The sequence below is a fragment of the Alligator mississippiensis genome, chromosome 1 (genome assembly GCF_030867095.1).
Source record: "Alligator mississippiensis isolate rAllMis1 chromosome 1, rAllMis1, whole genome shotgun sequence".
Lineage (NCBI taxonomy): Eukaryota > Metazoa > Chordata > Crocodylia > Alligatoridae > Alligator > Alligator mississippiensis.
Genome location: NC_081824.1, coordinates 478,451,682 through 478,477,393, shown reverse-complemented (window position 1 = coordinate 478,477,393; position 25,712 = coordinate 478,451,682). Strand labels below are relative to the sequence as shown.

The 25,712-nt window shown below is 47.8% G+C and overlaps 1 protein-coding gene across 1 annotated transcript in view; it reads left to right on the top strand.

The window, feature by feature from the left end:
* Window positions 1-324: 324 nt before the first annotated feature.
* The window catches only part of LOC102566994 (disintegrin and metalloproteinase domain-containing protein 20), a 55,269-nt gene continuing 29,881 nt past the window's right edge, over window positions 325-25,712 (top strand). Inside the window, exons 1-11 of the mRNA XM_059724717.1 lie at window positions 325-414; window positions 894-970; window positions 2,159-2,354; window positions 4,541-4,612; window positions 8,749-8,820; window positions 12,160-12,329; window positions 15,278-15,359; window positions 18,273-18,430; window positions 19,641-19,812; window positions 22,228-22,317; window positions 25,412-25,604. Coding sequence (XP_059580700.1) covers window positions 325-414; window positions 894-970; window positions 2,159-2,354; window positions 4,541-4,612; window positions 8,749-8,820; window positions 12,160-12,329; window positions 15,278-15,359; window positions 18,273-18,430; window positions 19,641-19,812; window positions 22,228-22,317; window positions 25,412-25,604 — 1,372 coding nt within the window. The remainder of the gene's footprint in view (window positions 415-893; window positions 971-2,158; window positions 2,355-4,540; window positions 4,613-8,748; window positions 8,821-12,159; window positions 12,330-15,277; window positions 15,360-18,272; window positions 18,431-19,640; window positions 19,813-22,227; window positions 22,318-25,411; window positions 25,605-25,712) is intronic.

Sequence of the window (25,712 nt, the reverse complement as noted above, 5' to 3'; positions counted from 1 at the left end):
TCTAGCCCTCCCTTCCTTCAAGGACCAGACCTTCGTCAAGTTATCGGAAAGGAAGGAGCCATTTATTTTGGGGGGGGGAAATCAATCAATCTCATACCGGGTTTCTCTTGGAAAGGGTTAGAGCCAGATACAACTTGCTGTAATGATAAGGGGCACTGCCTGTTGGCTGCCATGGAGCAGGTCTTGGGAAACCATCGCACAGATAAAGCCGACGATTCCTTTTGCTTTCTTCTTGCCATCTTGCCTAGCGTTCAATTTTCATATAAAGCGAACCACTTTTATTACATTTCTTGAAACATCAGGCGGAGCAGCGAGCCTGGACAGATGACCCCTGCTATAGAGCTGGCATCGGTCTTGTATGCTGATGTAATTTATATCGGCATCCGGAACAGAGCGGCACGCAGCCGTCCGGCGGTACCTGCATGCAGCGGCAGCTCGAACCGCACCGCTCTGCAAGCCGGCAGGGTGGAAATGTAACCCCCTTGCCTTAGCAAATGTCAAATGAGATCTAAACTCATTTAACATAAACAGGTAGAGTTTTATTCCTGCTTCTTGTTTGACTTCTCCCCCATTGGACTGAGTAACGTTAACTTGGTTAGGGGGTATATTCTTTGTCTATCTATAATGATAATGCCAGTCTACATGCACAGTCTACCCAGGTCTAGGTGTTATGTAGTTTGGCTATTCAATTGACCATCCTATTCCTTCACTTTCCCCAGATACTATTGTATTAAAAACTAGTTTCATTTCCACCGGTCCTCTTTTTTTTCTGCTTACAGACATCTTCAGCTAGGTGCCATGGATGTGTGAATAATAAGCCCGGGGTGCTCTGTGTGACTGATAGTATGGGGTGTTCCACCTGATCTAGAATAAAATCATTTTGGACCTTGCAGGATGACTGCTTCTACACTGGATACGTAGAAGACGTCCCAGGATCGGTGGCCGTTCTCAGCACCTGCTCTGGGCTCTGGTAATGTAGGCTTCTCAAGATGTAAGATCATCAATAGTGAATCTCTTTATGCTAGCTGCAAGCATTAACCGGGGAGGCACAATATATGGCTAGAAAAGGTTATTAGGGCATCTTGGAGTAATGACAAGCTGTGTGGGTCTGCTTTCTCAGTTCTGGACAAAGTACCATAATTATAACAAGTTCAAATGATGCAGCACCAGCAAAGCTAATGTAGGTTAGCAGGTGCCATCTAGTTCAGAGCGCAGGCTTGGCACGTGATTAGCGTGCTGAGCGGTCCTTAAACAAGTGTCTAAAAGTGAACCTATGCAACTAATTGAGCATTAGCTAACGATTCATCCGTGGCTATATAAAACAGGCATCCTTGTGGAGGACTCTGGATTTGTGTACCCCTGCACTATTTCCTCTCCATCAGCCAGCTTGGTGACTTGTCTGGCAGCAAAAAGTGCTTGGTTATACCTACTGCATCTGTCACTCCCTTATGTGCCAGTGACTCTGGAAACCAGCTTGCCTTAACTCCACAAGCAGCGGGGCACTTTGCCTGAGAAGCCCTTTGACTCTCCAGTGTTATTGCCTAGGGCTAAAATTGCACATACATAAACTTCATGTTTTAAAATAATAGAAAAATAGTATAGGGATGGCAAATGTGCGGCGTGGGAGGCATGTCGGACTCTTAATTCAGAGCAGGTGTTGGTAGCCATGTAGTCTTCACAGAATGGGGCAGGAAGAAAACATAGAAACCATTAGAAAATGAGGGTGGAAGGGACCTCAGGAGTCACATCTAGTTCAACTCCCTGCTTCAAGCAGGACCAGCCCCAGCTACATCATCCCAGCCAAGGCTTTGTCTACCCAGGGTTTAAACACCTCCAAGGATGGAGATGCCACCACCTCTCTGGGGAGCCTGCTCCAGGGCTTCACCACCCCACTTACGAGAAGTTTTTCCTACTATCCCACCTCAACTTCCCTTGCTGAAACTTGAGCCCATTGCTCCTTGTCCTGTCATCCTCCACCACCGAGAACAGCCCAGCTCCAGAGGAGCAAGCAAACATGGGGTAGCTCCGGGAATTGCTTTAGTTTACGGTCTGGACCTCTGGTTCTTGCATGCAAGGATGTTTATACACTATCTGCAGTTTTTCAAGAGCTTTTCAGTTTTCTTAAGTCTTGAAATCACACTCAAGTTTTGCAATTCAGGGGCTACTTGAAGATATACGGCGTTGACTACGAAATCGAACCCGTTGCGTCTTCCTCTTCGTTCCAACACCTCCTTTATCGGGCGGCACTTGAGGAAGACTCCCCTGAGCGGTGTGGGGTCATCGATGAAGATATGAGAGATCCAGCAGCGGAGCACAGAGACCCTCCGACAGTGGAGAGACAGCTTGGAAAAGATGTAAGTTTTGTATATCTGTTCATATCAAGTAAATGCATATTGCATATTGTATACGAAGCTGTGCATAAGGCAGTGTGGTAACCTGTTTAGAAAGACAGGAGCTTTCATAGGCAGATGTAAAGAACAAACCTGCAGAGAGCTGCGATACTAAATAGAAAGGAATAAGGCCAGTTAAATGCACAGGATGGGGAAGGGGGAGGAAAGGAAGGGACGCCGCTAAGAGAGGTCAAGGTGAGTTGAAATCCAAAGGGGCACAAAGCAGTTAACCAAACCATTGAGGTCCTGAGGGTTTATAACTGCTGATCCATCATCCATAATCTCTACTGAGACCGTGCTTAGTATAATCCAGGCTGTGAATGATTTCTTGTTCAGCAGTTTGGCATTTAAGTTGGATTTTAGAGATTTGTTGTTGAAGAATAGCTGCTCTGCGCTCAGTGCCGGGATGCCCAGGGAGGTTGAACTGCTCTGCCGCAGGCTTTTGTCTCTTTGTGGGGTTGATGTCAGATTGGCGTCCATGCTTTCACATAGCGATTGCCCCGTGTGTCCAAAGGAGACAGCAGAAGCCATTGAACAGCAACGTGAACAGCCGGTGGTGGCAGGTGACACAACAAGGAGCAATGGGCTCAAGTTGCAGCAAGGGAGGTTTAAGTTGGATATTAGAAAAAAACTTTCCTGCTAGAAGGGTAATAAAACACTGGAGCAAGCTCCCCAGAGAAGTTGCGGACTCTCCATCCTTGGAGGCTTTTAAGCCCCATCTAGACAAAGCCTTGGCTGGGATGATGTAGGTGGAGCTGGTCCAGCTTTAAGCAGGGGGTTGCACTAGATGTGACCTCCCGAGGTCCCTTCCAGCCCTCGTTTTCTATTATTCTACAGCTACAAAATTGTGGACCCATAAATCACCTGCAGGCTCCAATCTGAGGCCTAAATTCTCCCAGTTGATCTGCCTCTGCTGGAGGCAAATGTCCAAGCTGTCTTTCTCTTTAGAAAGTGTCATCTCTGCTTTCCCCTGCATGTAGAAGCACTTGGAGCAAACCCTACACTAGTACTAAACTATCCTACCAGCATTTTTGTATTGGAGGGAGGGTTCCCAGAAGCTGCTCTGCATGTGTCCCAACTATCCAGTTAGTCCAACAAAAGATACCACCCACAAGCATCCTTTCCTCCCGTGCGTGTTATCTTCTGCTACAGCTACAACCTTGCCCAAGCACTACTAAAATAATCTATTGTCACTTCTACCCAAACCCAACTCTCCCCACTTTCAACAGAGGATCAAAATCTGCATCTCAGTGGGATACATGCAAGAACAGTTGGTCACTAGAAGTCTTTTAAGATCCTCCCGAAACTCCTGTGAACCAGTTTCTCCACCTCTACGTCAGTAAACGCAGCACCTTATATCCCTTCGGGAGAGCAGAAGTAGGAAAAAAATCTCGTGAGGAATAAGCCACAACATTTTAAAGGTGCCAAATTAGGAGATCCTTCACCAATTGCATTGGTACAATTTTGTGCGTGTTTGAAAACAATATGTTGCTGCCGTTTGAAACGTAGGATTGGGTGAGCAGCAGTTTTGCAAGCAACTGGGAGTAGTTTTGATTTCTCATTGCTGGACCTCCACCCGTGGTCTTCTGCTCGGCCCTTGTTTCAGTGACCATATGACCAGGCTTAGCTTGAAAGCAAGTATGTCTCTTGGTTAGGCTGAAGGCAGGGCAGATATGCCCCTTTATAGACTGACTAAATAAGCTATACAGATAGAGCACAAGCTTTTATGAACCCAGGTTCAGTTCTTCAGATGCTAGGCTGATGTTAGGCGACCACAACCGATCATTTTGCAGTATGCCTATGGAGAAAGAAATGAGCACTAATATTCAAAGGTATACATGGCACACAGGTATATATGGTAGTATGATGTAGAGTTTAGACGATGATTTGTCCGGGCTGGTTTGGCCAGGGCTGATCCTGCCTCGGGCAGGGGGTTGAGCTAGATGTGACCTTTAGGGGCACGTCCAGATGAACACGCACGTGCAGGATGTGGCGCCGCAGACCCGTTACATTTCTCTGGGCTTTTCCAGGTGGGCGAGTGCTCCAGCATGGATGGGCACGTGTCAGGGTTGTATTTGTACGATTCTGCATTGAGCTTAACCGCCTGCATTTCCTTCCCATCACCTTGTTTTACGTATGTTTGCTTCTAGGGAGACGAAGTAAACCTTTTGTACACATCTACCAGATATTTAGAGCTGTATCTTATTGCGGACAAAGCAAAGGTACGTTGCATCAAATGATAGGTATTACCACTTTGTCCTAATTGTGATGTGGGTGTGGGTTGTAGCCGTGTTGGTCTAAGGACATCGGCAGACAAGGCTCTTTGGGTAAAGCTGATATCTTTTCTTAGACTAACTCTTATAGCTTCCAGTTGGTCCAAAATAGGGGTGGGCAAAATGCAGCCCGCAGGCCAGATATGGCCTGCCAGGCCCTTGTATCCAGCCCCTAAAACATTTAGAAAATTAACATTTATCTACCCCTGGCTGCCTGTCATGCAGCACTTGATGGCTTGCCAAAACTCAGTAAGTGACCCTCCACCCGAAATAATTGCCCACCCCAAAGAAAAGATACCAGATTTACCCGAAGGACCTCATCCATCCATTGTAATGTGGTGCATTTTAAACTATTCAATATAACTCCCAGGACAATGTGTAAAACGTTGAAGTTTCATTTCCAGATTAGGATTGGATTTATTCTCATCAATAATAGGTTGGGAAAGCAAGGACACTTCCCACTGCCCTCAGTGGCTCATGCAAGAGACGGTAGTAATTCAGGCTGCCCATGTACTTTGAGCACTCAAGGGCTGCTCTGGGACATATCCGCTGGAGTGAAACGTGTTGCCATAGCTTATAGTCAGCACGTGAAATCCATTGTTGAGCTAATGCGGGTTACATCTGAAAGAAAAATACAGTGATTCCCCACTCAGATGCGTGACCTCTTAGTCTCAGAGCTCGTCTCGGTTGTGGGGCTCGCTCACATCCCTGCGGTCCCCACTATATCCGGTGACAGACAACCTCTGCCTGCCTCTTTGTCCCCTGATGTCAGCGCAGCGAGAGTCTGCTGGTTCGTTAGTCGGAAGAACTTGGTTGCTCTTGGGTGCTCCCATCCCAAATTTCATACCATGCAAGGCAGAAAGCTTGCCCTCCCAGTCAGCTCCTTCTTGGCTGGGCTGAAGCAAAGGGCTGCCTGTTTGACATGCTTCTGGTCTCTCCAGCTCTCCGAAATGTCCTTTCTTGCCCTGCCAGTCGGTTTGGTAGATTGCTTTGACTTTTCAGACCTAGCCCATTTCTTTTTTTTTTTTTTGCAACGCTTTGTGCCACGGTTTAAAGTTCAACCGGCCATTTCGTTCTCTCGGTGTTTGCTCCAGTCTCCTGCCCCAGAATTTCTTCCCCTCGTTCTGGCAGTGGGCTCCCGGTTGCACAAAGCCTTCCCATTACTTCAGTGTCCTGGTTCTCCAGGCACAGGGACACTTGCTTCATCCTGGCTTATTGTTGCATCCTCAGCATCACTTCCCCGCTCTCACCTCTGTCTTCTTGTACCGATATCTTTGAACAAGTAAGCCACTAAGAGGTTGCCAACCATGCCTAGCATCAGTCACCTGCTGATGTCTTATGTTGTAGTGCATACAAAAGCTGGAGGCCCACATCCAAGATGGCCTTCAAGCATCCCCTTGCCTTTCAGCCAAGAGGTTGTGTAAGTTTTTATTGGTCATTTGGAAGTTTTTTAACAGATGGTACCTGTGGCATGTCACCTCCATTTAGTAGCCCTTACTTCCACTGTAACAAATGAAACCTGTGTCCCCAGCACATGCGTTTCCTCGCCTCTTTTATCAGATGTTGTGGCGTGCACTAGTCCTGCTTAAAATATCTGTACTGCATCTTCCACTGCCAGAGGGTTTGGGGCTGGTTTTGCATGCAGCTTGGGAGACTCTTGAGAGAGCTGATCGCTTACCTGCTCTTTTGACGTTGTTTGAGTGCTTGTGGCTGAAGGCCAGCTTGCTCTTGCCAGACAAGACATCTCGCTTAGAAAAGGAAGTGTTAATCCTCTGTCCAGAAGATGACCCTCCAGCCTCAAATATGGGCAGATAAGTCTCTTCAACAGACACGCTAGGGGTAATCTCTAGATATTGATATGGGACTGATCTGTTCCCTAGGTCAGCATCCATTTATTATTTCATTCATTTCTGAAAGAGCGTCCACTATCGCTGTAGGGGACCGATGCCTTCTTTTGTGTAACGAAGATGGATCCAATATCTCCCGGTTTCCTGGCAGGGAAGACTTTATATGTGTGTGTGTATTTGCTCATATATGTGTATATGTACATTTTTATGTGTATGTGTGTGTATATATATGTGTGTGTGTGTATATATATATATAAATATATACAAGTGTGCATATATATGCATGTATATACATATCTGTGCATATATATGTGTGTATATATAGGTGTGTGTATATATATGTGTGTGTGTGTGTGTGTGTGTGAGTGCATCTATGCATCTACGAAAGCACTTCAATGCGCATTAGCCTATTTTAATGTGTATTAAAGCATCACTAAAAACTGCACTTTCACTAATGTACATTAAAATAGGCTAATGCGCCTTTTTGTAGTACATCACAAGGGAGGTACTAAATTTAAGGCGCATTAGCAAAAGCACATCAATGCATGTGTAGATGCACCCACAGTATGTGTGTGCGTGAGTGTGTGCGTATGTGGCATAATGAGTCTCTCGCTACTGCCTGGGGAAAGCCAGCTTCATCAATGAACGGGCTTGTTACTCCAACCAGAGGCTTGTATTTAAATCCCTATGTTGCATATTTAAATCCCTATGTTGCAGGTTAGAACGGTACAGATCCATACCATATCTCTGTTTGAAAATGTTTTTCCTTCTGTAATAGGCTTTGTTGGTAAAATCTGTTGTTAACATTTGATCACAGATCCCCTTGCAGTTCCTGTCTGGATAACTCCTTTGCTGTTAGTGGTTTTGCTCAGAAAATGCTGCAGCGACAGGAATTTCAAGAGTGATCCAAAAAGGGTCTTGTGTGGTGGAAGACTTGGGCGGAGGACTGTCAGCAAGCGTGACCAAAGCCCGTGGTATTATAGCTTGTATTGGTGTTGGATCTAGTGTAACAGGTAGACAGACTTTTGCACGGCAGCTGGCAACAACTTCTTGTGAACCCATCACAATAGTGATCAGTAGTCTGCGCTGGGACATCTGACTGCCTTTTGGAACGAAGCTTTGTCTCCTTATACTTTGTCTTCAGTTTTGATAACTTGGGATCCCAAGCAGTCATAACCGGAGGACGTCCCTTTGCTCTCGCAACAGTTCTTTCTGCCCCCGGCTTCACCGAATGGCATCTGGATGCCTCTCGATACAGAAGGTGTGCCTGCTTAAAGGATTTAAAACCCTCCGATGTAAAGACTTTCTCAAATCAGTTGCTTTGTTAGAGCCAAGATTAAAGCTGGCAAATATGGTAGAGGCTTTTATTGCTTGTCCCCTGATGGGTTCGGAGCTAGAATGAGTTTTCTCTGGTCCTTCCTTCTTTGTGAACTCTCCATCCTTGAAGGTTTTGAAGCCCCGGGTAGACAAAGCCTTGGCTGGGATGATGTCGATGGGGCTGGTCCTGCTTGGAGCAAGGGGTTGGACTAGATGTGACCTCCTGAGGTCCCTTCCACCCTCATTGTCTGTGATTATATGATTCCAGTCTTTTTAAATAACAGATCTGAGCTGCTTTGCTTCCACTACTTCTAAAAGCAGAATGGATGGCAGCCTGCCCTGTCTGTTTTTTCCTTGCTCTTGGAGTGAAAACAGAGCGCTGGAGCACCTCGAAGGAGACTGTCCTTCTTCTAGACAGGCCACACACCTAGCAGGCTCGTTGAATGTCAGATCAATGAACAAGATACACATTTCTTACGTTCTGGCCATTCAGTCTTTGTATGCATTGCTGCAGAGCTGAAGGTCCAACTTAATCATTACTTATTACGTTTGAATGTACAGTCCACTTGTAAATCGGTCACTGGCTAAACTATAGAAAGAGAAGAGTAGTTGCTAGCCACAAGGGAGGGAAGCCCCACAAGGGTCTGTGCTTTTTAACATACTCATTGTTTGGGAAGGAAGAGTATGCAGTGAGGTGGCCTAGTTTGGGGATGACACCAAATTATTAGATGTTAAAAAAAACAGAACCACCCCCCCCCAAAAAAAACTGCCCCCAGAACAAAAAAAAACCCCTAAAACCAAAGCTGATTGCAAAGAACTGCAGAATGCCCCCGTAACATGAATTGAATGTATTTTTGCAAAATATTGCTTTTCTACACAGAATGGAGACTCTAAGATATACTCTTCTCCTACTACTTCTAGTTTCTCCATGAAAATGCCAATGAAACTCTACTGACCCGGAAGATGCTTCAGTACGTTCATTTGATGAATTACGTGAGTAATTCATATTTATTTGGGGCAAACCTGACTAATGATGCACAGCCGCGCAAGGGAAGAAGGAGGCAGAAGATGCCCTGTCGGTCTGTGAGCAGACTCCCTGTATCACAGGTTGCGGCACGCTTCACAGGAGCCGTTGTTGTGGGACTGCCTCTACCCCAGGTAGTTTCAAGGGGTTTGCAGGTAGGCAGAAGGGATGGTTTTGTTTTATCAGCTCACGAACCAACACGTAAGTAGGGACCTACCGAAATCGTGGCGAGACAAAGGGGGCTGCTTGCAATGTGCAGAGCCGATTTTGCAGCCTTTTCACGGCAAGCCCCCCCCTCACCGCTGATGGGGGGCCAATTCCTCATCTTCAGACTGCAGCATTGCTGCAGCACCGCGCTTGGTTCCTTAAAAGACGGTGCCAAAACCCTTTTGCTTTCCTGACCGGCGCCTTCATGGGGTCTACATCACTAGCTCAGCCTCTCAGTAGCTCTCTTTCAAACCATGTGCTCTGTGGCTGCAGGGATTGCTGCTTTCTTTGTATTTCAGTAAGCTTTCATTATTGGGGGGGGGCAATTATGCAAAATCATGGGAAAAGCCATTTTTCGCAGGGATTGAGGAAGCCGCCGCTTTTCGCCGTTTCTGCCAAAACCATGAAACCACAATTTTAGTAGGTCCCTACACATAAGGAGAAGTGGAAAGGTAGCAGATCGTCCTCGGTACTGTTTACACAATCTGGTATATATTAATCCTGCCATTGCTCAAGGGCATTCAGTTCTACCTATGCAATAGTCTGATTTTGCCCCTGTATTGATAATGCCTATGCAATAGTCTAATATTTTTCCCCCTACATTGATTATACCTATGCAATAGTCTGATTTTTCCCCCTGTACTGATAATGCCTATGCAATAGTCCAATTTTTCCCCCTGTATTGACAATGCCTATGCAATAGTCTAATTTTTTCCCCTGTATTGACAATGCCTATGCAATAGTCTAATTTTTTCCCCTTGTATTGACAATGCCTATGCAATAGTCTGATTTTTCCCCCTGTATTGATAATGCCTATGCAATAGTCCAATTTTTCCCCCTGTATTGACAATGCCTATGCAATAGTCTAATTTTTTCCCCTGTATTGACAATGCCTATGCAATAGTCTAATTTTTTCCCCTTGTATTGACAATGCCTATGCAATAGTCTGATTTTTCCCCCTGTACTGATAATGCCTATGCAATAGTCCAATTTTTCCCCCTGTATTGACAATGCCTATGCAATAGTCTAATTTTTTCCCCTGTACTGATAATGCCTATGCAATAGTCCAATTTTTCCCCCTGTATTGACAATGCCTATGCAATAGTCTAATTTTTTCCCCCTGTATTGACAATGCCTATGCAATAGTCTGATTTTTCCCCCTGTACTGATAATGCCTATACAATAGTCTGATTTTTTCCCCTGTATTGATAATGCCTATGCAATAGTCTAATTTTTTCCCCCTGCATTGATCATGCCTATGCAATAGTCTGATTTTTCCCTCCTGTATTGATAATGCCTATGCAATAGTCTAATTTTTTCCCCATGTATTGATAATGCCTTCCAATTTTGAATCCTGAGCAAATTTCTTGAGTCCATTCCTTCTTATTGAGCCAGTGGCATTCATAAAAATATGAAATAAGATTGACCCTGAGAGCAATTCTTGGGAAATTCCACTTGTAATAAAAGCTGAAGGTTATTTTCCAGGAAGACATCTCGTGAGAGAGAAGAATGCATAGGGTGACACTGAAACCTTTAACATATTTGTTTTAATTTTTATAAAACATTTGTTTAGCCTTTTTTACTGAGAGGACCTGTTTCAATTGCTCTCAAACAGTTTCCCACAGACGCCACACCCTCACCTGTTCAATTTGAGGGGGTTTCTTGTTCTAAGGCCCCTGACAGACATTACATTTAAGATGTGATTAACTAGTTAATCATTGTAGGCCTCTCTGGAGCATTGATTAATATATGCTGCTCACACAAAGGCTTTGCTGAAGCATTGGCCGGTGTAGGCGTCACCAGCAAACCCGACCGACAGATGAAACAAAACGTCACGGGTGTTGGTTGTAGCCGTGCTGGTCTAAGGACAGAGGCAGATGAGGTTCTTTGGGTAAATCTGATATCTTTTATTAGACCAACTCAAATACAGGCAGTCCTCAAACTTATGGCGCAATTGGCCCTGGAAAACCGCGCCCACCCCCCGTGCCCTCCCGCCACTTGCCCAGCGGAGGCAGGGTGGACAAACCCACGCCGGAAGGTCGAAATGGGCAACAGCAGCAACGGCACCGATAACCCCAGATGACGGTTGCCCTCGTCGGGTGTGATTAATGTGCTGTCCGCGTTGAAGTCTCAGGAACTCAGCGTCGTCCGACCCCCTGCATAGGCAGGAAAGAGTGCTGGGTCTAGATGACCCCAGCTAGATGCTTATCTAACCTCCTCTTGAAGACCCCCAGGGTAGGGGAGAGCACCACCTCCCTTGGGAGCCCGTTCCAGACCTTGGCCACTCGAACTGTGAAGAAGTTCTTCCTAATGTCCAGGCTAAATCTGCTCTCTGCTAGCTTGTGGCCGTTGTTTCTTGTAACCCCCGGGGGCGCCTTGGTGAATAAAACCTCACCAATTCCCTTCTGTGCCCCCGTGATGAACTTGAGTTTGCCTCTAGCTGCCTTCATTGATGTCTACTGTCTTTTGCAAAAATGGACCTTATAAAACTTAAATAAGGGAATAAACAATGCTGTTATCTTAAAAAAAAATCCTGCAAAAGACTTCAGTTTTAGAAAAGCAAGGTGTACTTTTTAAAGGGGTGTTGGTTGTAGCCGTGTTCATCTAAGGGCACAGGCAGACAAGGTTCTTTGGGTGAATCTGATATCTCTTATTAGACCAACTTAAAAAGTTGGGGAAAAAAGGGTTTTGAACCCGAAAGCTTGCTTAATTTTTTTTTCCAACTATTTAAGTTGGTTTAATAAAAGATATCAGATTCACCCAGATTGTCTACTTTTTAAAGGGCATATGCTTTTGGAAACTTTTTATATCGGTGCAGAGCATTTCTTTAAAATGTTCGTTTTGGGTATCTATACAAAAAACTAGAACTCTTGGTTCCAAAATGATACCTTTTATTAGACCAACTGGGAAATCCCAAGAAAATACGGTTAATATGCAAAATCCCCCCGAATAGGCATGAATACTCAGCCCAAATTCTGTTGCTGCTGGAGGAGCAAACAGAACCTGGGCCGAGGAGGGCACCACTCACGCAGAGAAGTGAGGGATAGCCCCATCCAAGTACTGCGGTTAAATTACTTTTTTAATGCTTGATCTGTTTCCAGATGTTCCATCCATTCGGTCTTCGCGTTAGTCTGGTTGGAGTCGAGATCTGGACAGAAAGAGACATCACCGCGATCACGCCCCATTTGAATCAGGTTCTCGAGTTGTTTGCAGACTACGCTCACCGGGTTCTCCAGCACCGTTTGCATTTTGACCTTGCAGAATTAATGGTGTACGACTCTCTTTTATTTCAAATGCCAGCCTGTGTTTTTTATCCCCGAAAAAGTGAAAACACACCTTTTGGGCATGGAAGACAGCTGGAAAAACATCCACCCCGACATTTCAGAACATTTTTGGGGGAATGGTCTTTCCCATGGGAACACACTTGTGTTGACATCCTGAAATGAAAATGTTTCATTTGGGGCATTTTGTACAGATCCCAAATACTTCATTTTGGTTTGTTTCAAAATTAGATGTTGCGATCCTAGCATGAAATCACAGAATGATAGAAAATGAGGGCTGGAAGGGACCCCAGGAGGTCACATCCAGTCCAATCCCCTGCTCCAAGCAGGACCAGCCCCAACTACATCATCCCAGCCAAGGCTTTGTCTAGCCAGGGCTTCAAAACCTCCAAGGATGGAGACTCCACCGCCTCTCTGGGTAACCTGTTCCAGTATTGGCAAATTTGTAGTTTGAGAGTTTGACACTGGAGTCCTGCACCTGGAGCTGTGCTTGGCTAGACGACATCTCCCGTTATGAATGCAGTCGTGTGACTACTTCTATCCTATTTATTTGAATCCAAGACACGTTTTTTTTCCCACAGTTAACACCAGGGGGAGCGTTGTCTTAGATTTGAGTACCAGCCCGAGGCAGGCAGTGGCTTTGCTCTACCACTTACTTTGGGCTCCAGCTCCAACCCATCAGGCCCAGAGCTGCAGGTGCTGTTTGTACCTGGCCAGGCTGGGCCGGGGCCACGTCGCTGTCTCTACTGTCCCCGGGCCAGAGCTGCCCCAAGCAGGGGAACAGGGCAGGCAGCACCTGGCAGGAGGTCAGGGGCAGGCACTAGTTGCAGGGGCAAGCAGCAGAGGGCGGGAGGGAAAAGCATGGAGGGGTATGTGGTGGGGGGCAGATGCCAGTGGGGTGCAAGGACTGGGAGTCCAGCTCTTTACCCCCCATCACTGCTTTCCCTGCCACTGTGGTAGGGGACAAATTTGCAATGACCCCCTCCCCCAGTCTCTCCCCCAGTCTTTGATTCTAGACATGGAAAATTATACATTTATTATAAGTGTCCTGGTCTGGAATCGAATTATTGGAGAGTCGTCTTAAATTTGTCCCCTACCGCTGAGGCAGGGAAAGCAGCGGTGGGCGGCAAGGGGCCAGACTCCCACCCCTTGCTCCCCACTGGTGTCTGACCCTCACTACATAGGCAGTGTCTTGGATTCAGATAAATGCAGTGTGCTCCTTGCAATTAAAAGGGAGTTTGTATTGATTTATGTGAGAGTGAATGCTTAAGAGTCTGGCCCATAGGAAGAATGGAGGCCAAAAATACAGCTCCCCCGGCTCCAGTAGGGTAGCAAGCTATTAGGAAAGTACAGTTCGAAGTTTGGCTGAACTGCTTTGAAATGAAATATTTGCGCTGCCCAATGCAACAAAATAATCTATTAGTCAAAACCTTCCCAGATGAAATATTTAGTTTTAACAACGTTGGACGTTTCCTGCAGAGATTCTATTTTTTTTTTTTGATAGAAATGGCATTTTCTGTCCGGAAATTGTGCAAAGTTCAGTACCAGCGGGTTTATAACATTGTCTCTGGATGGGAGAATAGGTACGGAGGGAAATCTTAGATTGCTCTTCCTTTGGCAGGATTGCAAAACGATATTCAGTCCCTTAAAATCCCCTTCTAGGAAATCAGAGCTTGCATTTTCATGGCTGCTCCCCTGTCATTGTTGCATGTCTAACAGTCTTCGGACGTATCCCACCGCTACAGGAGGTTTTCTGTCTCTGGAGAACATTCGCTCTAGAGGGTTGCAGAGCAGCTTTTGAGCTTGGAAAAACTTTGGTGACCTGTAGGCCTTGAAGGAGGACTGTTAGCCCACATGGTATTTCCACTGGGCATTGCAGACTGGACATCAGCTGCACAAAGCTTTGGTAGATGTAACTTTGAGTTCACTTGCAAGTAGTTTTTCAGACCTTCCCTTGATCTTCCCAGTCACGGTATCTGCTTTATTTATAACCGACTGCTAGGCTGATCTCAGGAGTTAGGTGTCAGGGACTGAGAGCACCAAAATGCAACTTTGCCTGCTCATTTGTTTTCTGTCTCCACTCACTGACTTATTAGAGATACACCCATTGCACCCTGATGTATGGCATTTGGTTTACAATCAAAGAATCAGGGAAACGAGGGTGGAAGGGACCTCAGGAGTCACATCTAGTCCAACCCCTTCCTCCAAGTAGGACCAGCCTCGACTGCATCATCCCAGCCAAGGCTTTGTTGAGTTGGGTCTTCAAAACCTCCAAGGATGGAGAGTCCACCACCTCTCTAGGGAGCCTGTTCCAGTGCTTCACCACCCTCCTAGTGAGAAATTGGGTGCCTGCTTCTTCCCCATGTCTTATAGAGTCCCAGGGGAGGCTATTTTCTAGGGCTGCTCCCGATACACGAAACAAGGAGGGGAAGCCAGTCCCAAATAGAAGCAAGCTCTACATCCTGGTGTAATCGGCTTATAGATGAATCCGAACCTGTCCTTTTTTTTACCAAACGATGTGAACTTCACCGTGTTGGTTGGCGATTGGGCTCTGGCTAAGCTGTTACGTTTGAATGTCTCCACTGTACCTTTTACTGTCCAATCACAAACCAATTGCCAATAATAAAGATAGCTTTCTGTTTTCACAGACATCTTTCTCGATGACTTAGAGGCATCTTTCTTTGCATGACAGGGGGAGAAAGTTCAGAGATGTTTCAAATTGGCTCTGACTACCTGATGTTATACAGTAAGAGGCGGGATGGCCTGACCCTTGTGTTACGAGAAAATACATTTATAAGAGAAGAGTTTCTTCTTCCCTAATTAAGTAGAACATGTTTCCTGAATCTGTTAATTAGACTGAATGCATTTCCAGGTAATGGAGAACCATTTTATGTCAGCTTTTGACGTTCCTTTTCTTTTCCTGTATTTTGTGCTATAGGGGTGGAAGCTACCCTGGACTGTTTGGACTTTCACTTGGAGAATCGCTGTGCAAACATCATCCTTCTGTAGCTGTTGTCAAAGTAAGTTAAATAGTGACCGCAGCACGAATCATAGAAGATGAGTTCATTATTGTAAAACTGGGTTCCTTAGTATGCTGAGGCTCAGTGGCATGGATGTTTTCTTTACACATTTACCCTATTGTTCTGATTATAAATTGACCCTGCAAACGAGCCAACCCCATGTTTTCAGACTGAATTTTAGGAAAAAGTTTTTCCCCAGAGTATGCTGATAACTAAATTAAGTGCTTGAGCTGCAGTTGTCCTTACGGTATCTCACAGGAGCACCAAATAGCAAATGAAAGCGTTAGTCATATAATCACAGACAATGAGGGTGGAAGGGACCTCAGGAGGGCACATCTAGTGCAACCCCCTGCTCCAAGCAGGACCAGCCCCAACTGCATCATCCCAGCCAAGGCTTGGTCTACCCAGGTCTTCAAAACCTCCAAGGATGGAGACCCCACCACCTCTCTGGGAAGCCCGGTCCAGTGTTTCACCACCCTCCTCGTGAGAAAGTTTTTTCCTATTATCCAACCTGGAAAAAAATATCAAAGAGACCATTCTTGACAAACTGGCTGATGACAACATCCTGAGGGACAGCCAGCACGGGTTTGTCACGGGTAGGTCTTGCCTGACCAATCTCATCTCCTTCTACGACCAGGTGACATATCACCCAAACAAGGGAGAAGAGATTAATGTCATATATCTTGATTTTTAAAAGGCCTTCAATCTGGTGTCCCATGATCTCCACATGGAAAAATTGGCCAACTGCGGCCTTGGCTATATCATGGTCTCATGGCTGGGGAACTGGCTCCAAGGCTGGACCCAGACGGTGGTAGTCGACAGAAGTAAGTCATTGTGGTGCGCCGTCACCAGTGGGGTCCCCCAAGGCTCTGTCCTTGGGACGATACTCTTCAACATCTTCATCAATGATGTGGACACTGGTATCAGAAGTGGACTGGCCAAGTTTGCCAATGACGTCAAACTTCGGGGTAAAGCGTCCACACCCAAGAACAGGATGGTGATCAGAAAATGGGCGGACAAAAACCTGATGGTGTTCAACACTGAAAAATGCAAGGTTCTCCACCTTGGGGGAAAAAAACCCTCAGCACGTTTATAGGCTGGTGGTGCTACGCTCACTAGCACCACGGCTGAAAGGGACTTGGGGGTCATGGTTGACCACAAGATGAACATGAGCCTTCAATGTGATGCTGTGGCTGGTAAAGCAAGCAAAACGCTGGCTTGCATCCATAGATGCTTCTCAAGCAAACCCCGGGACATCATTCTCCCCTTGTACTCGGCCTTGGTGAGGCCGCAGCTGGGGTACTGCGTCCAGTTTTGGGCCCCACAATTCAAGAAGGATGTGGAGAAGCTTGAGAGAGTCCAGAGAAGAGCCACGCGCATGATCAGAGACCTTATGATGAGAGGTGGAGAGCTATGGGACTCTTCAGCCTGGAAAAGCGCAGGCTCAGGGGTGATCTGGTGGCCACCTACAAGTACATCGGGGGTGACCACCAGTATCTGGGGGAACGTCTGTTCACCAGAGCGCCCCAAGGGATGACAAGGTCGAATGGTCACAAACTCCTCCAAGACCATTTTAGGCTGGAAATAAGGAAGAACTTCCTTACTGTCCGAGCCCCCAAGGCCTGGAACAGCCTGTTGCCGGAAGTGGTGCAAGCACCTACTCTGGACTCCTTTAAGAGGCATTTGGACGTTTATCCTGCTGGGATCCTTTGATCCCACCTGACTTCCTGCCCCTGGGGCGGGGGGCTGGACCTGACGATCTTCAGCGGGCCCCTCCAGCCCTAATGTCTATGAATCTATGAACCTCAACTTGCCTTGCTGCAGCTGGATCCCATTGCTCCTTGACCTGTCATCTGCCCCCACTGAGACCAGTCCAGCTCCATCCTCTTTGCAACCCCCTGCAGGGAGTTGAAGGCTGCTCTTCAAACAGTCCAGCTCCAGATAAGAGCAAAAAGACTGACTGAGTCTGAAAACTCCTGCCAGACAGCGAGAAACATAAGAAGTTCAAGAGGTGATATGACTGTAACTGCATGGATGGGGGGAAAGATTTCTAATAGGAGAGGCCTCTTTGAATGTACAGACAAAGCCTTCATGACTCGCATCTGGAAGTTAAAGGTAAATTAATTTCTCCTGGAAATCATGCACATTTTTACCAGTGAGGGTAACTAAACGTTGGAATGGGGTATCAAACATGCAGCCTGCGGGGCAGATGTGGCCCACAGAGCCCCGCTATCCAGCCCCGGTACTGCCTCTGGGTCTGACCAGACCCACACTGGGCACAGTGCACACCCATGACGCGGGGCTGGTGTGCAGGCTGGATCTGGCACGTGGACCACCTTCCCCTCCCTACTCCAGCATACCAGACTCGGCAGCTCAGCCTCAGACCCACACCGCATGCGGTGCAGGTCCCAGAGCTACCAGCATGGGCACCACGTGCGATGCAGTCTGGCTGCGGCAAGTGCCAGGCTGCACACAGCGGCTGTCCCTGCCGGACCGCGCTGCACACAGCGCCTGCTCTGGGACACGCGCCACAGACACCATGTGCAGTGAAGAGCCCAGACTGGCTGGAGCCAGCACCGCGTGCAGCACCGTGCACCCTGCAGTGCTGCTCCTGCTCCATCTGGACTGTGCTGCATGTGGTGCCCGCTCCAGCAGCTCTAGGATCTGCAGCATTGGTCCCAGACCAGCTGGAGCAGACTCCAGATCACCTGCTTAATTTGGGGTGACTTATTTTGAAAATGTTCTCAGGGGTTCGGCAACTGTGCAAGAACTGCAACTACTGTATAATGATCTGGTTTGCTAATGTAATCTCAGACAAAACTTTGAAGTCTAGCACCTTGCCCTTGACTGCTTTTTGTACTCCTATAGCATTCTTAACTCCTTTTCCTCCATCTGTTTTGCCTCACTGCACAGGCAGCGTCTAGGTCAGTGCTATACGATGCACTCAGTATGGCACATGAGACAGGGCACTCTCTTGGCTTCACGCACGATAATGCTAAAGCAAATGTCTCCAGAAGCTGCTACTGCAATTGTACCTGTGGAGGACGATGCATCATGTCATCAACAAACTCGTGAGCACTGATTTTGTTTTTGTGTTAATTTAATCCATATTATTTCATAAGGTCACCCTGGAGAATAGTCCCTTTCTCCTGCGGACCGCTTGCCTCTGGTGACCCCAAAATGGCATAGTCCTTCTGCACCGCACAACATGTAGGCAGCAGAGGGTGCACCTACACATTCATTAATGCACTGTAATTAATGGTGCGTTACATTGAGTACCTGTAATAACCGGCGCAAATGAACACTTTTTGGGGACGCTTATTGCTTATTGGACTAAGTCTACTGTGCATTAGTGCAAATGAACACGTTTTGTGCTGCCTAATCTTCATCAGATTAATCTACTGCTCATTAGCATGGTTTTTGCCAGCTGCGCTCATGCGCAGTGGGGTGAGTCCAATGGGCATCAAGCGTCTTGTGTAGATGCGCCCAGAAAGTAGCAGCTGCCGATGTTCTTGTCTCCTCCTTTGTGCGTGGTCAAGTGTCCTCCTGCATTTGAAGAATCAATTAAGTGAACTGGAACAAATTACATGAAATTTCTGCTTCTTTTCAATAATTCTTTTTGGGCTGCTTTCCCCAAATTTGGCCTGCAATCACTTGCTTCGCAGAACAATTTCCAGTTTTACAACCCAAAAGGGCAGCTGTACTGATGGTGGGCTCCATCGTTGGCCTGCTTGGTCGTGACTGTATCTTCCTGGAAGCAGACAGCCCTTGCTTCAGTAGTTTCTGTGGCCAGGGAAGGAGCGGTTTGTCCTAGCAGAATTGCCTGCTCTCTCACCAGAGCCCGAAAATAGCCAGGTAGTTTTCAGCGAGTTGGTTTTCTGCAAAAAGTGCTTTTCCACTGAAACTAAAGTGTTCGCATAGCTGGAAACTGTTCAGGGAATTTCTCAACTCAAGACAAGACCTGAGGGCTGCTTTGGCCCACCTTGTCAACTCCAAAACTATGCCACACATGGGGCCAGCTCCATGGAAGACCCTTTGTCTTGTGCAATTTAAGTAGGTCCCTGTGGGTCAGGTGTGCTGGGGGACCCGCGCTGCATCTGGCCCAAGGGAGGGTAAAGGTGGGGCCCTGCTGGTACAGACATTGGAAGACCTTCTAGGGAGTTGGATCAATGATTATCCATTGGGAAATTCAGAGGCACGCTGGGAACCCCTTGTCTCTGCCTGACCGTGTTGCTAACACTTCCGCGCGTGCTGTCCTTATGGCACTTTGTTGCTTTACAGTCTCTGCACGGGGTTCAGTAACTGCACCAGAGCAGAATATTACAACCTGATAAGTAAACAGAGCAAGCGCTGCCTGCTTGACATCTCACAAGCCAAACGACCCAAACCGGAGAGCAAGTGCGGCGACGGTGTCGTGGGAGAAGCGGAGGAGTGCGACTGCGGGTCACATACAGTTCGTAGTTTGTCGACTTCGGTTTTTGCACACTTTTTAGTTCATTTCTTGTGTCTCGCTGTAGCAAGTCCAGCCCTGGGGCGGCCAAGTCATTCCCCGGTGGCTGCCTGGGTCCTGCCTTGCTCACCCCTCGGGGTCCCACCCTGTTGGCTTGCCTTCCACGCCTTGGTGTTGTTGCTGGCTGGAAGACTGCCTGTAGAGATCAGGGGGTTTCGCTTCAGGTCCTGGATCCTTGTCTGGGCTGAGGCTCCCTGGCCTTGGCCCGCTCTAGTCTGGTGGGTCCCTCCCACCGAGATCCACTGTCCCAGGACCCAGCTCCAGTCTTGCTCTGGTGGGCTCTGGGCTTGAGCCCTCAGTCTTTTCTGCCACATGCTACAGTCCTTCAGCTGACAGCAACTCACCCCCCAGGTGCTGCTTGCAACCTTCAAGCTTCTTGGGGCTCGTGTCTGGGCCCTGGCCCTCTCCACCATAGCCCCCAATGCTGTTTGCCATCCTTCTTTGAAGGGTTTAGGACCCAGAGTAGCCTTGGCACCCTCCTCCGTGGCTCCCCCCTCCCCTACAGCCACTACTTCTGCCCCAGGTCTGTCAATCACTGGCCACACAGGGCCGGCTGCATCTGGGGCAGGCGGTCATTTTATTAAAGGGCACTTTGCCACAATTCGTCTCTCCAGGGGACTGGAGCCAGGCAGCTGCTCCCCGGCTCCCTCCCTCCTTCAGTGATGGGGTAGCGGCCCATGACGTGTACCCAGCTTCCAAATGCGTGAGCGCAAAGAGAGGGCGTAGCGTTTTGACTCTAGAAGTGCTGTTTGAGTCTCCGTGGCAAACGCTGAGTCGAGTTGTGCACTTGAAGTGGGATGTTATGTTGGAGGAACACAGCCTATTTGCACCAAAATTGCAGCTCTGACATTTGGAGTGACATATGAGTGGCATATGAAATTGCAGGGTGTACGAAATTACCTTCTTGGCGTGCTGCAAATTAGCCCAGCACCCTTCCCAAGGGCTACTCCAACCCTCTTCCGCTGCCCAGTCTGCTGCTCTGCCTTCTGCTCCCTGCTATATCTGCTGCTGTGCTGCCTGTTCCCTCCCCTGTCTGCTGCGTGCCACGCACAGAGGCTGTCTCTGCTACTTGGGCAACCGGGCTGCTAGCACAGCCACCCCGGTACAGAAGGCGTATTCCTTCAATTTAATTACAAGCTCTACAGCAGGGGTGTGAACCATATCCAGCCTCAGCCACATGAAGGGTGCAGAGCTGGTCTGCAGACTGGATCGGTTCTGCAGATGGTCTCTATTCACTGAGCCAGCACGCGAGGTCAGTCCAGGGTGTGCAGCCTGGTACCGGCACTGGTCCAGGGCTTGCGCACAGAACCGGCACAGAGCATGCATTGCATTCGGTGCCCATGCTGGCTCTTGCGCATGATGCCAGTCTGTGGGCTTGATCCAGATTGGCCCTGGACCAGCATGCAGGGCCAGTCCGGCAGGGCACCACTGGCAGCATGTGTCCCGGATGGGCCCCACATGCCACGCACATGTCGGTGCCAGTCCAGGGCTCATACTGCACATGGTGCAGAGAGTCAGGCTTTTGCATGCTGCATGCAGCACCCTGCCAGACTGGCCCAAAGTGCTGGCCCAGCATGCAGGGCTGATCAGTGTGCCCAATCCAGCCCTGCTGGGCCCCACCAGCAGCACACACCAGACCATATCCGCACCCCTCATGCAGCGCACAGTCGCCCGTGGTTGGTCCAAGATCCATGGGTTGAATTTTAGGGCTTCGTTGGACCAGATCTGGCCTGTGGACTGTATGTTTGACACCCCTGCTCTGCAGCTTCTGCTTATAACAACAGAGAGAAAGAGCAAGAGAGAGAGAGGAGATCTACTTTGGTTAGTCTATAAGGTGCACATCTACCCTGCCTTGTGCTTGAATATCACAGGACAAGGTTTCAGCCTTATACGGCTATATCGAACTCAGCGATGTTAGTAAAACTGGAGTATTTCAGTCCCTAGGAAACTTTGTGCGCAGACAGAAAGTAGAAGAGGCATGTCATCAGGCTCATTAGCAACCCTCTAAGCGAATAAGTCCATTGCCAACTCAAGGCCAGATTCACCCATATTCCAGCTGCTCTGTTCATCGCTGACAAAATGTTGCAGTATTTTTTAGTATGTACATGGTACTTCTATAGAACCTGAGTACTTTGCAGTTTTTTAAAGAAATGAATTACATTAGATTACAGTCATTTAAAATATCTCCATATGGTTTGGGCCACCGCAATTTTCTTTTTCTTACAATGTCACTAAGGTTCATTCCTGTTTGAAATAAATCGTACTAACAGCATTCGGTAAAACAAAGCACTGTAAGACCAGTTTTTGAATGGAGCTTTTTATGTTTTAATGAGGCACTGTTTCCTCTTGCACTTCAAGTTATGCTTACAGGAGAAATGCTGCCAGTCGAATTGTTTAAGAAAGCCAGGCGCTCGTTGTGTTTTCGGACATTGCTGTAAACAATGTCAGGTGAGTAAAATGTATGGTAAGTTCTGTATCTTTGAGTAAAATAGCTATTTAATGGCCTTTTTTAAGCATCTTAAGTCAATGTGATTCATTTTCAGTATTTTTTTTTTCAAACGGCATGTGCACTAATAGCATGTAGGTGGATCAGGACCCCTTCACTCAGTGTGCGATGGCAACAAAAGCTGCGGTCACTGGTGCGAGGGTGAAAGGACCGGCCCATCTTCTCCAGAGCACTCTGCCGTTAGTGGCGCTGCACGGCTCCGAGTGACTTCTCTTGCTAGCAGTCTCCCACAATTTTCTTCTTCCAGAGGTTTCCTCTTTTCCCCCCCTGTTGCTCGTCTCTTCTTTCTTGTTCTTGCTTGGCCTCCGTACTTGGAGCTCCTTTTTCGCCGATGGTGGTATGAGCTTACGCCTCCTTGTAGAATCACAGACCACGAGGGCTGAAGGGACCTCAGGAGGTCACGTCCAGCCCAACCCCCTGCGCAAAGCAGGACCAGCCCCAACTACATCATCCCAGCCAGGGCTTTTTTCAAGCAATCTCCAAGGATGGAGAGCCCACCACCTCTCCGGGTAGCCTGTTTCAGTGCTTAAAAAGTTGAAAAAGTTTTTCCTAATATCCAACCTCGACTTACCTTGCTGCAGCTTGAGTCCATTGCTCCTTGCTCTGTCGTCTGCCCCCACTGAGAACAGCCCAGCTCCATCCTCTTTGTACCCCCTGCAGAGAGTTGAAGGCTGCTATTCAATCCCCCTCGGTCTTCTCTTCTGCAGATTAAAGATATCCTCAAGACAGCCACACTCATAAGGAGAAAGCAGTCTAGTCCAGCTCCCACGCAATGCCTCCATTAGAGAAAAGACAGCACCGCCTGCCCCCTCTAGACTGATTTCTGAGATCCCTCAGGTCACCTGGAGGAGACACAGGTGACGGCAAGATCTCCCAGTAAAGAATCCCTCAATAAAAGACGTTAATAGCCCAGACTTCTTACATTACCGCTGATTTAGGAAGCATGGCTTTCATTGCAAGAGGCAACCGAGAGTGGCAGGAAGTGTGTGCGCCTGCCCTACCGCTGAGCCAGGACGTAAAGGATTCAGAGCAGAAGTCCCTGTGATGGGAGAAACTCCTCTCATTTCCTCTGCTTCAAGATCCCTGCTGCCCTTTCTTTCTTTTTGCATGGACAGGAGCCCTGAAAAGAGCAGCATTCCCATTGCAGCACATCTAGGCTGCTCCCTCTGGCCACTAAGCAAAAGTTTTGGGGAAAAATTGATGACATGAACTGGTATGATCTCTCTTCCCTTCACCCCAGTCGTTCGGCAACCAGAAGTACTCAGCCACGAGTATGAAGTTTCCCTGTGATTTGCTGAACCCTCTAGAGCCGATAGAGGAGATGCATAAGACTCCTCTTAAGGTTTCCGACAAAACAAAACACTTGCAAATACGACGCGAATTCATCGCTGAAAAACGCACAAGGACGAAGACACCAAGCAGCAAACGAGATGATGCAGCCCTCGGTTTCTGCCCATTCATCCCTCTTTCTGTCTCCCTTGCTATGCAGAATTCTTCCTTTGCAATTAGTTTCCCCTCCTGCAAAGCCAAGGAGCTCCCATTGCCAAAAGGCTTTCTGTTCGATAGGACAGCAGCCGTGGGATCTAGAGCATGTGCCGATCCATGGGAGCAGGCTTTAATCTTGTCCTTAAGAGTCTCAGAGTACACTGTGACTTGCTTCACCACCCTGAATCATGTATGTCCGAGACCCTGGTATACCAGCTCAGCAGATTAGCTCTCCAGAAGAGAGAGGTTTTGGGCTAGACGCTTAGCTGGACTCAAGCACCTACATTCAATCCTCTTCCATCCTTCTGAGTGCGAAAAGCCATTTCCACAAAAGGGGTGGGTTCAGTTCCTCACTTGGCTGGGGGTTTTTTTGGTCTTCTGGCTAAGATAACAGTCTGTTACCCGAGTCAATGCATTGATGGCTTCTCGGGAACTCGAACAGGATGAAACAGAATTAAGCGCCACGTCTTGCCTGCTGGCTCCCTTGCTTTGAGACGCACGTTGCACATGCAAGGCTACAGGTGAGATGTCCGCAGCCCCCGTAGCTCTACAAAAGCAGTGCAAGCGCACGACTGTGGTGGGCTGTCTCAGACAGCTGCTGCTGCATGACCAGAGCAGGGACCCAGACCCGGAGCAGCGTCTGTCCCTCCTGGAAGGTGGTGGAAGCTGTCAAATGCAGACATCTGCTACCCTGGGGGTTGCTGGGGGTTGTCTCTGCACTGCTGCTATTCCCCAGCTTCCCCAGTAAGCAAAGACTCCTCTTGGTGTGGAGGCATCAGAAGTGCAGTCCGTTGGCTGAAGAGCACAACTTCATCATACCACGCTAGCCGGGGGTTGTGAGCAAGTCGATGCTTTGTTTTGTGCAGAAGCACTTGGTAGTGCTGCAGGTGGATGTGTGTCCGTAGCCTGGATCCGCAGACTGGACCTTGCCTTTATACCAGAGTACATAATGCTAGAAACTGTTGTGAGGTGCTGAAAATTCATAGGGACTTTCCTTCTCCCCTTAATCATTTCAGCTGCTGCACACTGAATGAGGGGGGTGCATGAATATTTTTCCTGAAGATAGACGAACGCTTGTCTAGGATGAGGAGTTTGGGGGAGTTTTTTGAACAAGGAGCAGGGGTCAGACTAGATGGCCCAAGAGCCATACCCGTCTGACTTCCCTGTGATTTTCTCCTCCTGGCCTTAGCCTCAGCCAGCCCGCCAGAAGACAACAAATACAGGCAGTCGCCCAGCTTGACTTGGCCCGTTGTTAACGATGCAGTCGTATATCTACAATTTAGAGCTGAAACCAATCAGGATGCTTATAAAGACAGAAATTGGAGAGCGCTCCTTGAAACAAGCTCAGCAAAAGGCCAAGAAAGAGATGTTAAAAAATAAAAATAAAAAAGAAGTCATTTTGCCTTTACTGCCTATACCACGTAGCATATAAGAAATGGCTTTTTTCCTGATCTGTTGGGTGCCTGGTTGGTTTTAAGAGTAAATGGTAGCGCGTGCGAGAGCTCGTCTGCAAGAATCTCTTTCAGGTCCTTGTGCTACTGTTTCTAACAGTTTCTTAAAGAAGGACGGCTGTGCCGGGAAAGCAGCGGGGAGTGCGACCTTCCCGAGTTTTGCAACGGGACGTCAGAGCTGTGCCCGGAGGACATGATCAAACAGGATGGCACCCCGTGTAGCGACTCGTACCTTTGCTTCCAAGGGAAATGCCGCAAACACAAGATTCAATGCAAAGTCCTATTTGGCCAAGGCAAGGCTTGCTTTATTTGTTAAAATACATGTCTATGTATGTGTGTGTGTGTATATATATGTGTATATGTATATGTATATATGTATATGTGTGTATATATATAGCTAT